Source organism: Hoplias malabaricus, chromosome 1 (genome assembly GCF_029633855.1).
Source record: "Hoplias malabaricus isolate fHopMal1 chromosome 1, fHopMal1.hap1, whole genome shotgun sequence".
In the NCBI taxonomy this organism is placed as follows: Eukaryota; Metazoa; Chordata; class Actinopteri; order Characiformes; family Erythrinidae; genus Hoplias; species Hoplias malabaricus.
Window position 1 is genome coordinate 45,207,804 of NC_089800.1, and position 14,865 is coordinate 45,222,668.

General features: G+C 38.2%; 1 protein-coding gene across 1 annotated transcript; it reads right to left on the reverse strand.

The window, feature by feature from the left end:
• Positions 1–1,579: 1,579 nt before the first annotated feature.
• ccdc92ba (coiled-coil domain containing 92Ba) lies at positions 1,580–14,358 on the reverse strand. The gene is made up of 4 exons (XM_066664118.1): positions 13,952–14,358; positions 12,557–12,701; positions 10,667–10,714; positions 1,580–5,163 (listed from the first exon to the last, which is right to left on the reverse strand). Exons 1-4 carry the CDS (start codon positions 13,961–13,963, stop codon positions 4,490–4,492), a joined length of 879 nt encoding a protein of 292 aa, XP_066520215.1. The 5' UTR covers positions 13,964–14,358; the 3' UTR covers positions 1,580–4,489.
• Positions 14,359–14,865: the final 507 nt, after the last annotated feature.

Genomic DNA, 14,865 nt, shown 5'->3' on the forward strand with positions numbered 1-14,865 from the left:
TGTTCCCTCCCCTCACACACAACTACGGCGAGCCCAGTGTGCCATCATTGCTCAGCCTTGAGAAACACTGAGACTGTATCCCAAATGAAAACCCTTCTCCCTGTGTAGTGCACTATGTAGGGTAAAAACGTACATTCAATAAGTGCAGTATACCCATGATACGAAAATATATTAAGCCACCCCGGGCAAGTGCTACTAAACTAAACAGTACTGCAAAATCTCTACATTCTTGCGTGTACTACAGAGGTGGTAAAAAATGAATTAAGACACAGTCTGAATCATAACTTTTAAAGGGCCATCACTTCCTCCCATCATATACATAGACCCTCTAAAAACTCACGTGTTGTTGAAAAATGACATATGAAATGAAATGTCTTCTGATTACTTAAAAGTAAGCATTCTTTCAGTATAAGTAAATGTATAACTATACAATTAGTCTCCAACACATTTTCCATGCACCCCTTCAGCTCGACGATTTAGAACGCTGCAGTTTCAAAGCAGAAATGTTCAGCCATTGCCAAAACTGTCCACCACATGGACCTGTTAACAAGGTCTTTTAAATGTTGTAACCAGTTTTTAAATGTTGGGAAGTGAGAACAGATATTCCTCCATTCCATTTGGCACACGTTGAAACCTAATTTATATATAGTATTGTTGTCCATTCAACTTTTAATACACAATATAGAAAGTTCATATATTTGATTTAAACTAAAATCAGTTTTGGAAAAAACATGAACACAAAGCAGTATATGTATAATATAGTCTTTGTCTCAGGCATTAAGTCAGTTTCTGAGCCTGTTTTATCTCTATTGCAAACAACTTTGAACACAGTTTTGTGTATCAAATGCTACAGTGAATTTTAAAATGTAATTTTTTCCCATTCAACGTTAAACATATTACACTGTACATGTATAAATTACTAGTCCCTACCAAGACTAGTAACACAAAATAATAGAGAGTTTATTATAAGGAAATTAGAGTAAATATTTCTAAAGAAAACTCTTATTCTCTGAGATTCAAGCAAAACTCAACATCCACAGAGAATCAGTAATGTCGGCATTTCCCAAAAATAAACTCAAGTTACAGATTAGTTTGTGATAATTCCAACAGTGAATAGAAACTTACAGACAAGTTAAACAGACCATGTACAAACAACAGTCATTTCGTTCCCCTCAAACATACCATTCCACATTAAAAGAAGCGGAGCTTCTGAATGTAAAGAAACCAGAGAACAGCATTCTCCCACAATCACAGACATCGTCTTTAACTAGTTGCTGGATTTAATACTTTATCAGTGGAGTCTTTCTTTGAGGCTTGAAGGACTTAAAGTAAGACTTTGTGAAATGGCCAGAAATTTATTTTTTTCTTGTTTTCATCAAAACTTTAGAACATCACAATACAATATTGATGAATTGGGATCTTATTAAAAAGGCTAAAATGATTAAATTAAATGATAAATCTGTCACTCAGTCATATTTGCTTTTCAGTTGTGAGCTGTTCTTTAATATCTTGATGACATTGTGTGCAAATAAAGGAATCATTTCACAGAGGCTTCTACAGACAGACTTGTTAGGATAAGAACTCTTTAATCAGGTGCCACAGAGGATACAAGGGATTATTGCAACATTTCGGTGCTTAACTCCTTTCGCGCAGAGACTGAGCAGGTAACTGGCTTTAAGTCTTTGCAAAGAAAAAATTGACTGTAAGCACAGTTCCACACTAACTCACTGCTGCCCTTAGAACTCATTTTCAAAACATTTTCGTGTTGCTTAACAGTCAAACAGTATAATCACTCAGAGAGGGGAAGACAAGCGATTCTTGATTTCTCTCAGCACTTGTGTTTTTTTTTATCATTATTATTATTTTAAAACTTGTTAGGTTAAGAAATCCCTCAAACTATCAGTATGTATAATCAGATCAAGACAAAAACCGCGGAATCATTTTTAGATAAATGTGGAAAAAGGAGTATATTTAAAAGCTGATTATGCACTGTATACAGTGTTGCCAACTGAGGCAGTATTGCATATCTCTTAAAACCACTTTTAGAAGGCTAATCACAGTAGTAGCTAAGTCATTGTAAAATAAATGCAAAACAATAATAAATAAAAAAAAATTCTGGTACACATAATGCTATTTTCTGATGGAATAATGTTTATACTTAACAACAGGATATGATAATGGTCAGTAACATAATAACATACCATAGAGTGAAGCACAACCTCAGCATGTTTGCACGGTTACACAAGCTTGTTATAGACATACAGTGCATGGACATTTAATAAAACCTAAAACAAAAAACAACAAATAGAGTCACGACCACCAAACTGTGGTTTAGTGATATTGTGCAATCAGAAATAAGCCCTCCCCATGGCATCAGTGGCTGATTTCCATAGATTAGGCCTAGTCTTGAACTAAATTACACCATGTAGAGATATTCTCCACATTGTTAGCCTTAAAGTAAGTGTCTGGAAAACAACTCAGGTGAGCTGCCTTTATGTGTTTTCAGAGTAGATTTTACATGCTCTTACCATCAGCGCTTTAAATCTATCTTATTAGCCCCATCTACAAAATTTTGGAACATACTACATATTGCAAGGCTAGCATGATCAGTATACTGCTAAAAATCCCATTTAATGCTATCTTTGTATAACATTATGTAAAATAATTGATCATAAAATAGAACCGTCAAATGGCTGAGAAAGAAATCATTTCAGAGTCAGAAGTTTATAAACTGTTTTTCTCACTGGTTACATATAATATACTGGGAAATATGCTTGTTTTAAATGCAGGAACTGACTAGGGCTGTGGTGTTGTCTTGATGGCTCCTAAACCAATTCACAAAGAAAACACCAGCTCTTCAGGCACCAATCATTTCAAACACAACTACATCACACCCCAATGCTTGATTCAAAGACTCAACAAATGTGAAAAGTTTGACAGATACCGCTGCCAGTTTTAAGAAGCCACACATTTTGATTGCCATTGATATCAGTTGAGTAATGCCAGCATATCAGACAATTCTTGATACCTGCTAATGGATATATCAGTCGGGCCCAGTTCCATCCTCCAACACACAAACGTACACATTCTCTATTTATATATTCAAACTCCCCTGAGCTTTGAGCCTTGTTCCAGTCTAAAGGAAAATATACACAGATAATTGCCAGTGTGCTACAAGGTACTGATCAAACAGCTAGTAATTTTATGAGCAAAGGGCCAAAATTTGTGAATGAAATTGCAATAAAGTACAGTTAATAAAAAACAAGTGACAAGAATGTACAACAAATGTGACAAAAGTACGAGCATATGAGTAAGAAGTAACCAAGTCAAACTGACACTGCATAACCAAAAGATACACTACCATACTGACAACCATGAGCTGCCCTATGGCTGTCCTTCCTAAGGCAAGGCAGATCCATAGCCAGTCCCCTGGCCGTTAATACAAATGCACTATATTTTATGCAACAAGACCAAAAGCATAATATTTGTAGTTCTGTTAATTACATGAACTGTTCAGTGAAAAAATCAGATTTACATAACATTCCCCTTAACCCAAATGTGACCAATGAGCCCACGGTTGAAACATAAACAAGGTATTTAAGCTTCTGATTTGAAATGTCGTATTTAATGTCCAAGAAGTCTCTGTGGATTTTATAGAAGTAATGTTTACAGTGCAAAAACATACTGTGATGGTAAGATGGTTGTAAGTTTCTATAGCATTTGAACAACCTGCATGCAACTAGGGAACTAATGCCTTTTAACACTCTACATGCTACTTCAAAAATAAATGTTGTTTTGGGAAAAAAAAGTTAAATATTTCTCTCAAAACTATAGTGAAAACATATATTAAGCATTAATTTCCTCTTTATATAGTAGGTATTTTAGTGGCATTTAAAGTTCTGACATCCAGTTCTGACTTTGTTTACATCTTAACAGTTTAATAATTTTGCCAAATCTGTGAAGTTTTGAAATAATGGAAACTTATTCACAATTAGCATCATAACCTTCAAACTACTGAATCATCACAAAAATCACAATTTTTTTGTAAATATTCTCATACAGACTTTGTTGTTTTTGACATTTTGTAAAAGCAGCTTTTATCTGTTTTTAAGTTTAACAGTAAATATGCTACATGTCCTTGAACCCAGCCTGAATTCAGGTGCTTTACTCACTGTTAAATGTCGAAGACTCTCAAACTTTGCCCGTATATTGTCAGTGCGTGACCAAGTCCATTTGAGATTACTCATAGTTCTAGTGCAATATTAAATAAGCCAATTTTTAACACAAATTATCCTTGGCTCATCAGTGACATTTGAAGTAAGGGGAAAAATTTATTTCATGACAAACTGTTTCTTTGACTCAGCAGGTTCAGTGGAGTTAAATCACATGGCCAATATAGAAAAACATGTGCACCACTGTAGTCAGTCCACAGAGGTAAACAGCATTAAAAGAAGCAGGCAAGTAATGATAAAGCAGGAGTTTGACGAGGTCACTCAGCCTTGCTCTCAGTGGCAGTTGCTGTGGCTAAAGTGGCCGTGGACACTAGCCTGCTCGCAGCCTGATCTGCTTCATTTGGCTGCTCTCCCATATTCAGCACTTGTGGAGCCCGCGTGTGTGGTGGTCTCAGCCTAGTAGCTGACCTGCGAGGGTGGAGGAAAAGTGCAGGGTCCGGCATTGCCATAGGCTCCTCTGGGCCCATTACTTTCTCTCGGGGCACACATTCTCTGGCCCTTTCAGCCCGAAGGTGCATGGACGGCCTGGAACCACTGCGATGTTTAGGTCTGACACTTGGGTTTGGAATTGGTTGGGGCTGGCTGTGTGTAGGATGTATTTCAGCAACCGAAGACAGCTTCTCTGAAGCCTGCTTTCTTCTCTGCTGCTGCAGCTTCTGCCTAGATGCGTGCAGCTGGAAAGACAGGTGGGCAGCGGCCTCAGTCTGTTTCTGCAGCTCAGTGTTGAGAGCCACGCTCCTGTGGTTGCGACACTTCAGCTCCTCCAGAAATCGCCTCTCTTTCTCTTTAAGGCTGGCCCGCAGAGCGCCCACCAGCGCCCCCTTGTGGCTCAGCTCTGTGCGCAGCTCACGTTGAGACTCCTGCTGTTCCTGCAGTCTACTCTCAATGGTCCGGCAGCGCTCCTCTAGCTGCTCTTTTTCCTCCTGCACCTCTGAACACACACATAAAAACACAGAATTAACATGAATCAGAAATCAGTACGTAGAATTTGAGTAATGTAATCAAGAAGGGTCTGTGAGATACATGCAATGAGATTTTAAAATGTGTGCCAAACTGAAAAAAGTGAATTATATTTGTCAAGCCAGAAAAGCTCAAAATATTTAGCAGTTACACATTTCCAAATAATGTATAAATTGTAATCAAAAGAAGATTCTGTTGTCTGTTAATTCTCTTGAACATGCATTTGACTGACACATATACAAAGACAAGATATACAATATTTTATTTGACAACTTGATTGTAATTTATAAATGTAAACACATTGAAATTTTGATGTCTATCTCACATTGTAGGGCAAAGCCCAAAAGTGCTGATAAATATGCTTGACCTTGGAGACCTCAGACAGCACTGCATGAGGATCTCTCACTGCTCTGATAAGTACAGCCACATGTGCCCAGAGTACTTTGGAATCCCTATTCACTTATCAGTCTGCTGCCGCGTCAATAAATGCAACCTGAAACTCCATTACGCCCTGAGAAACTAAAACATTAATTGTATGCAAAAATGAGACCTCATCACATCAGTTCTCAAATGATTTAAAAGTGTATTTAAACAAGTGATGTAATAATGATCAGGTAACTAATAACCCTCTGTCGCAATTTTTTGAGCGTGTTTTTGATGTCAAGTATTACCTTTGTTTATATTTACAAAGTATAATCACAATCAGTGAATACACAGGAAAGTGTGCGTGGTGGTTGGGGGGGGGGGGGGATGGGGGGTTTGTTGTTGTTTTTTTCAGTTACACAAATGTTTACAAAAAATGACAAATCACAGATTTATTTTCTGCATTTTACAAAATATCCCATTTTTGCAAAAAATCCACAGTGTGTATTTTAATCACAGGGTTTTTGAAAAATATATATTCACAATTCTAACATTGACTCAAAAGTGTCCGTAGGTGTGTGTGTGTGTGTCTGTGTTGCCCTGTGAAGGACTGGCGCCCCCTTCAGGGTGTATTCCTGCCTTGCGAACAATGATTCCAGGTAGGCTCTGGACCCACCGCGACCCTGAACTGGATAAGCGCTTACAGATAATGAATGAATTAATGAATTCCAACATTACACACAAGATCACTGCACGTTTACTTTACAATGCATTAGTGTTGTTTGGTAGAGTCTGCCTTTAGTAGTGTACTAATGGCTTAAGCAGCTGTGGCCTAATGGTTAGGTCGTTGGTTCAATTCCCACTGGCAGGAAAATGGTGGGAGTGAAGGAACAGCACTGTCCTCCTTATTCAATCCACGTCTGAGCAAGGCACCTCAACGACTGCACCCCAGGCACTGGGGATGGCTGCCCACTGCTCTGGGTGTGTGGTGTGTTCACAGCCCCTAGCGTGTGTGCTACAGATTGGGTTGGGTTCGGCAATGTCCGGCATTTAGTTTGTACGCTGCAGATTAGACATTAAATATATTTTGGGGCAATAACCATATGGTTAAAACAGTATTTTACTCTTATTTACTTTATTATTTTTAATGTTAATCAGACGATTAACAAGCTAAATTATTTACATTTTGTCCTTGCAAATCATACGATGCGGTAAATCATTTTTAACCTCACTAATAATATGCATTATAAAAGGTCAAATAATGTCAGATTGGATTTCAGACCAACTGTAACATGCTGTTCAAGCAATAAAAATGCAAATCCACACAAGCTCCATCAGAGAGAGTTTCTTACAAGCTTCTCTTCTAGGACTGCTTAAAATAGCACAGATGTCATATAAGAGCGAGCCCGTCAAATGACAAAAGCACTAGCATGAACAATCCTTACTGATTTAAAATTAGACCCTCGGCTCTAAAGCATATTCTTAACTAATCTGATTTATGAGGTTTGGAGGGAAAGAGGAAATGGGCTGAGGGGGAATGAGTAAGGATTAGAGTATTATTGACCAAATCCTAAATAACTAATCTCAGCTCTGGCCAGACCACAGACAGTGTGCACCATCTGTTCAGGGTTACTAGACACCACACAAAACCCCACTACAGAAACTAGACCAGAGTCTGATCTAATGACATTATGAAGCTTGAGTTTATAGTTAAAAAATAAAGCATTTGCTGCCTGACTTGTTCTTTTATACGTGGGGTCCGTAATTTTATTTATATAAGGCCAGGCCTCAGAATCTGATTTTTATTACTTCACTTTGAGCTGAACCATCTGTTTTAATATCTCTGTTCTTTCTATCCCAACATTTTGTTCTTAAACCATTAAATCCCAATGAAAATGTAGTTAAATGCAATTCCAAAATTTGGCCACATATTCAACTGCTCAGAGGTATTGTCTACATGTGAGGTGATTATCAAATTCATTTACAGCACAATGCCTTCAAAACGCCATATAAATCTGGGAAGAACGATACACTGAATAACATAAGTGAAGTTGATACATAAACATACATATTTAATAAGCATCCTTGGTTAATGTGAAAAATGTTCAAAATGCAAACTGACCTATAAAATGTGGCAAAACCATTTCATATGTCCATTTAGTGTAGTATCTTTCATCCAAAAAATAAGTCAAAACTAAACAGAACCTAGGCCACATACAGTGTCAGTTATTAGGTGTTGAAAATGAGAGTTAAGAAACAGTACACCACTGAGAGACAGATGGCTAGTTGTTCAAAAGGGACCAATTATGCACCATCACATAAAAAAATGATGCAATGTATCATCCATAATACACAGGGTAAATTCACTAAACCTAATTACACTCAGAGTGCTGGGACGTCTTCACCTGCTCCACATGGGGCTGATTAAGCAGCTGAGACTTCATCCTTCTTTGTGATTTTAACTCATCTGTTTATACTGCTTTTTTCCACCCCTTTTTTTACAGCTGCAGTAGCATGCAGGCCCTCTACAGGTATTCCCTGCACTTAATGCCCTCATTTCCCCAAACTCTTCCAGCCTCTTGCCTCTCAGCCACCCGGCAGGCCAGATTTAGATGAGCTCATGCAGTGAATATAGAAAATGCAGTGTTATCTGATCCTCCCTTCTCCTCATCAATTCTGTCTCTGTTGCTCCAGGCTCCTTCCATTCACGGCAACCACCAGTCTGCTTCTCTAAGCTGTGACTGTACAGCCATCTCGGCCAAGCCAGAGACCACCCTTTATTTATGGCATTTCAAGTAAAAAATGGCAAAATTAATTAGAAATATAATTTATATAAAAACAGAAGCTTCAACAACTAAATATAATTGCTTTTTATATATGTCTTCCATTTATTACAGTTTGTATTTTCTTTTCTTTTTTTTTTTTTTTTGAGGAATCTACAGGGGCATTTTGTGTAATTTTCACAGAAATCCTATTTACTCTACAACATAACTAATTATACTTCAATTTTGGAGCCGCTTGATTTTTTTCCACCTTATTCCTTTGATTTTTCCTTCCTAGTAAATATAATCTCAAATATTAAACTCAATATAGCTATAGCTCACTCTATAAAGCTATAAGGGTTGCTTTAACTGGAAATTAAATTAATAATAATCTCTTGGCATTCATCAAGACTATTTATGTACTTAAATTTGAAAAAATGTGCTGTAACAATAATGATAGTTAGTACTGTGATAATGTTAAAATATTATTATAGTGCCATGCTAATGAAATTTGGTTTTCAAACCCTTCCTTTTTATGCAGCAGCAAGCTGATTACCTGCAACGTCCACTAGACTGAGTTTGTGGCTCCTTTAAATTATTTTTCTTGTTGTTCTATTTGATGGTAACCTTGATGCCTACTACTGATTCTAGCACTGATTTTCATTGTATAGAGATGGCCTGGTCCTGTCTTCCCAATACAGCATTCATCTGTTTTGTCACTCAGACCAACATAATCAATCAATCAATTAATCAAATATGTAAATCAATCTGTAATTGGATGTCATCTCTGGGATTGTACTGAAGAAAGAGCAGGGAAGTGGTGGGGGCATCATTTTGGTAGAGAGGCACAAAAAAGCAGTGATTGATGAATTGGAAGAGGGAGATACTGATGAGACACATGCACTTTTGCCCTTAGTTCTATACAAGTATTATTTTAAACACTTAAAAAAGCAGCAGTTCCAAAGGTGGGGTTTTATGTTTGCTACACTGGGGAGGGTCTTACAAAGCTAGATTTTCAAATATGCTTTTGTTGCTCAGTGTAGCAAAGAATTGTCTACAGTGGCAGAAAAAAATGGCCATTCGATAGAGCTTCAAATAAAAAAATAAAAAATAAAAAAACACCCCACATCATAGTTTCTCAATAAACACACAATATATCTGCTTCAAACTCACAGTCCAGGGCCTGCCGAGTGGTGCAACTGTGGAAGCACTGGTAAAATTAATTGTAGATTCTGAGTTTAATCCTCAGCCTTCTGAGAATGTGACTTCAAGGCAGGAGAATTGTTCACTAATATGAACAGAAACGGGCAATTAGCATTCTCTTCCAAGGGTGCTGATCAGTTCAATAACATTGTGACTGTTCTAGAAGTAGTGGTGGTCTTGGAAGAAGCATGTGCTTATTTTCACCCTTCCAGCTTGGAGGTGAATGCATAAGTTGAATTGGCAAAGACTAAATTGGGTGAAAATCCAAAAACATGTCTCTACCTTCACAGCATACGGAACTTTTTGCCAGCTAGCTTGATAATCAAAAGTTTTTTTAGCCACCTTTGGAAAACAGTATAGGAAATCAACTAAAAAGACAACTGTCCTTTGTCCTCATCACTATGCAGAATGCATGCCAACATAGCCATCTGTTAGCTGACGTAACAAAACAGATAGTTATTCTTGTCTTTCAAACACAGTGAAAAAATCCAGTTACGTGTTTGTAAAGACAGAACGAGACAGCGAGAAACTGTATGAAAATTGTGGAATATAATAAAAGTTTGTTTTGATTCAGATAGAAACCAATACATGGTAGAGTGTACACATATCAGTGCACTGCCAAAATATGACTTTCTGTATATTATGTCTTCTCCAAACATTGCAGTGATATAAAGACACTTGCATCTTGTTATTGATTACTAAAGCCAAAAATAAGTTATAATAATTACATATAAATAATAATTAAAAAAAACCCTTAGGCCAACACAGACATACAGGATAGAGTACTTTCAGGGTACTCTGTTCTTACACTATATAAGAATGAATTAACTGGAAAAAAATAAATTAATAAAATAAAATAATGGAATATTTTGATTACATTTAATCAACTATTGGTTACTACTCATTTATGCAGCTTTTTGACCTAGCTTGAGCCAGGTAACTCGCTATTACCTAATCTCAAGAGTGTGTTATTACCACTCGTACATATTTTTGCTTCATAAGAGTGGTGTAAAACTGTGTCAATATTTATGATACATTCAGTTGTTTAGTGATCTAAAATAATTGATAATACTCAAGACCTACTCAAAACAGTGGCTTATTATGACAAAAGTGATCTCATATCACCAAGTTGTGAAAAGCTCTCACCTGTTTCACTTTTGCCAGGAGGTTTCACATTTAGCTCACGGGTCAACTCTGTAAAAAAGAGACAGGCAGTTATGAATGAGAGGCAGTTGTTTTATAGGTTTATTTGATCTAAAATAGGGTTCTATGTAACTGAATCCCCTCCCCCTCGCCCCATTTTTTGTGCATCCCCTCTATCATCACTACAAATGGATGAAGTGAGAATCTGATAGAATCAGGCCACTGTGGAGTATACATCTCATTCAGCAGTCAGATGGATTGCTCAGCAGACAGTGTGCTGATCTAACCCTTACGAGCAGCAGGGCAAAGCCATGAATATGCAGCAGAGTTTCACTTCACCTCCCCCTTCAGCTGGCTCAGCACATCCACAGACAGGCTCAGGTGAACTGGGCTCGTACTGTATTACTGAAGGCGAGAACACAAGCCTTGCGCTGCCAGGAAGTTATTGACCTATGAATCTCTCAGTGGAGACCTCACCATTCCACAGAGGAGCGGGGGGCAGAGAGGAAGCTGTTTCCTCCTCCTCTTGGTTAAGGATGAGTGGTATAGCCCAACATCACATGCACACATGTTAAATGTGCTCTCCCTGGGTGTGGCAGTCTGATTTGTGCTGGAGACTCACATGCATATCGCTGCACTATCATCATAGTATAAGGCAGAGTTATTCAGTTAATGTTCACAGAGGTCCAGTAGCTAAAACATTCAAAACATCAAGACTTATTCTTCATCCCACAGTGGCTCTCCCCACTGCTTTTGATTAATGCCATGTAGGGCTGGAAAATAATTTAAAAGCCAAAATTTCTGTTCAATGTTGTTGTCATGTTTCTTGTTTGTTTTTGGATGTTTTCAGGTGGATTTTATACTGTTCATATTGATATCAGAATTATATTGTATCAACCAAAATTAAGAAATATATCATGATATAAATATTGGTCGTATGGTCCAGCCCTAACGCCATGTTTTCAGAACATGTAACTGGTTAAGAACAGACTGCAGGAAGAATGACCATAATCTGCTCTAGTCTTTAAAGGCTTGGTTTGCTGCATTAAGTTTTAATTTGTGGACCAAACTATGCTCTAATCACCCTTAGGTCCCTCTTGCTCTCTCCGAAGGAGTAAACAAACAATTTGACTGGCTTACTTGAGTGAATCTATTCCCATATTAACCGAATTACCTCCGCACGTTGTCTTTACCTGAGTCCATCTGAAATGATAACGCTCCAAATACAGTATAATTTATTCTCTAACTGCTCATGGATCAGTATAAAGATGTTACCTCATCTGTGATTATGGGATCACTGTATCACATCACCAGACTGAACCGGCAACTCCTGAAGACTGGGCCAAAGCTTAAACTGCTGGAACACTCAGGAGCCATATTCTTTCTCATTCAAATTGAAGACATTGGCAGTGGTTTGAACCCTATATATCTTTGTCAAACTGGGTGTTGTGATTTAAAGCATGCTCTTGTAGAATATCAGATAGCATGCTGTTACTGTTACAATGCTACTATTGAGATTTCTCAAGACAAATCTACTGTAAATGTAAAATGCAGTGTATGAAAGTATGTTGCTTTCCATTTTACGTTATATAATGTGAGATCACCACAGTGGCAATAGGATCTTGATGCCAAAGAAAAAAGAAAAAAAACAGCATATTTGAAGGTGCCTAAATGGTCAGTTGTCCAGTCTTCATTGCGTTTCAGCATTTCTCAGTGTAGCTGTACTATTGTTTCATGAGCAACTGAGCAATGCACAACAAGGGCATCGTTTGCTCCCTAGACAGAATGATTTGTTTTGCTTTCATTTGTGCACTTGTCTGGGTTTCTAGGGTAATGTAAAGTGCTTCAGCAGTGTGTGTGTGTGTGTGTGTGTGTGTGTGTGATGAGAATCACCGGTGCAGCGTTTCTGCAGGGACAGGATCTCCAGGTGTAAGCCATGCAGCAGGGTCAGCTGCTCCTGTCGGAGGAAGACAATGCTCCTCTCCACGCTCTCCACCTGCCGCACCAGTGCACTCCTGTCCATCACCACCTGTGACCCCTTTAACAAAAGTTTTATAGTCAACCTCAGCCCAAAACAAAACTTTTCCTTTGTTGGGTCTGTTCTCAAACACGTTAAACACAATCCATCATACTACAATTTTTAAAGATAACACAAAAAACATACTGACTTTTGCCCACCTCTATCACCTAAGAATTGGCTACATCAACATGCTCCAGTGGCTGTAAAATAATTATATTACTCATAATTGATTTAGATCATTTCTCAGTCACTGTATGTCAGGGAACACTTTGATGATTTTTCAAGAAACCTTCAGCCAGTGTTTTTTCTTGTATTCCTCTTATTTTCTCATGTTCTTATGTCTGTGAACATTGCTCATTGTTTTCTATGCAGCACTGTATTTTGTCAAACACATCAATGTTATACAGTCAAATGTTATACTTTATGAAGTGTCAGTGTTGAGAAATTCAAGAATTTAAATTTGATATTATAAATTGAATATATGTGGGGTTTAAAAATACATCAAACAATTTTAAGTATCTTTACTTACTTTAAACGTACTACCAAAAATGTTTATGAAACTGAAAGTGGTTCCTCTAAGTCATTGCTCAAAGAACCTTTCGAAGCACCTTTTAAGTGCGCAGCGTTCCAAAGATAATCTTTAAATTTGCAGATTTATACAGCTAGATTTTCTGATGTCATAAATCTAAGAAACAAATCCCTATAAATTTGCAGGGTGGGGCTTCCAAGCTACAGGCCAACAGCAAAGGGCTGGCACACAGATAATAATTTCATATTAAATACTTTAAAGTACTGAATGAAAGCAAAAATGTAGATTCCCATCTGTTATTTTAGAATGTATTTTCTTGGAAATAACTTCTTAACATTCTATTCAAATTACAGGAGGAGTTTTTAAGAATTTAATCAATGACTAGAGGGGGCTTTAATGCTTAAAAAAAGAGATTCTGAATGAGGACTCCTACTTTGGAGTGGTTTGACAAAGTACAGTATGCTGTACAACAACTGTACACAGTAGTGGACCTAAATGGGCCACAAACAAAAAAATGGGCCACATACAAAAATGGACTTAATTGTGGTGTGCCGTACATACCATAATATTTAGTATGGTAGTGTGCAGTTCAGACAGCTACAGCCAAACAGTGATAATAAACAGTTTAAACAGTCTAAATTCAAACAACTCTCTTTAGACAGAGTATCTTTATAATAAGCAACAATTAGGATACCCATATAACGACAGCAGGCCAGTTGTTATTGCTTCATACACTCACCGTACTCTCCATAATCGCAGGCTGAAGGCCACTGATGTCCGAATGATCGAAACAAGGCTCTAGCTGATGAGGTTTGAAGCAATGGCCGCGTTCCCAGAAGCTTTTCTACGAATACAGCTCCGTGAACAGAGCGAACAGATCCTGCTCCGTGGCGCTGACCGCATCCTCTAGGAGACACTGCTGGGTTTGGTCGATATCCAGAGACGAAGGAGAAGAGGGTGAATTAAGCCCTCAACACGAAAACCAAGGTTAAACAGCGACTCTGATGAAACGCAGCACACTCCATTACTCCACCGTATTCCTGCTGCACGGTTCAACGAAGGGCACCCGCGGCTGCGTAAAGATAATTACCCTGAAGATAACTGCGCGATACACTGCGCTTTCTCCCGCTCACCTCCTCCCGTCTCTCACAGCTCAGTGCACGCGCAGGGACGCGCACGATCAGAGCGCGAGTCTCGTGCACGCGCTGGAAGCTGATTGGTGCGCTCGGCCCTGCTACCATCCACATCATTGATAAAAAAAACACCGCATTTGGTGTTTTATCTCCACCCGTTTACCGGCAAAGCAACAAATCTCGCTCTCTGTGCTATGATTGGCTATCGGGGCCACACCTCGTCTCTTTTGATATGATGTGATTGGTTAGCAGAGCCTCGCTTCCCACATTTTGATTGTTCCCTGACAGTTTTCATAGACCTGGGTCAACTGCAGGGTGGTTTCTCGGTGTTCTGCATTGTCTTTGGATAGACAAGAATTCTGCTATGACATAAATATGATATTCATTAACTTTGTTTAGTGATCCACAACCTGAATAGACATATATCCGATACTTGTAAATATATAGATTATTGTCACGAGGACTCGTCGGAAAGCCGAGGGCAGCTCCCCATTGGATTGTTTAGGGGGTTGTTTGTTGT

Excerpts from the sequence above, each read along its gene's own strand:
- ccdc92ba (XM_066664118.1), bottom strand. Across the intron at positions 10,715-12,556 it reads CCTGCAGAAACGCTGCACCG|AGTTGACCCGTGAGCTAAAT; the intron begins GTGATTCTCATC and ends TCTTTTTTACAG. Across the intron at positions 5,164-10,666 it reads TCCTGGCAAAAGTGAAACAG|AGGTGCAGGAGGAAAAAGAG; the intron begins GTGAGAGCTTTT and ends GTGTGTGTTCAG.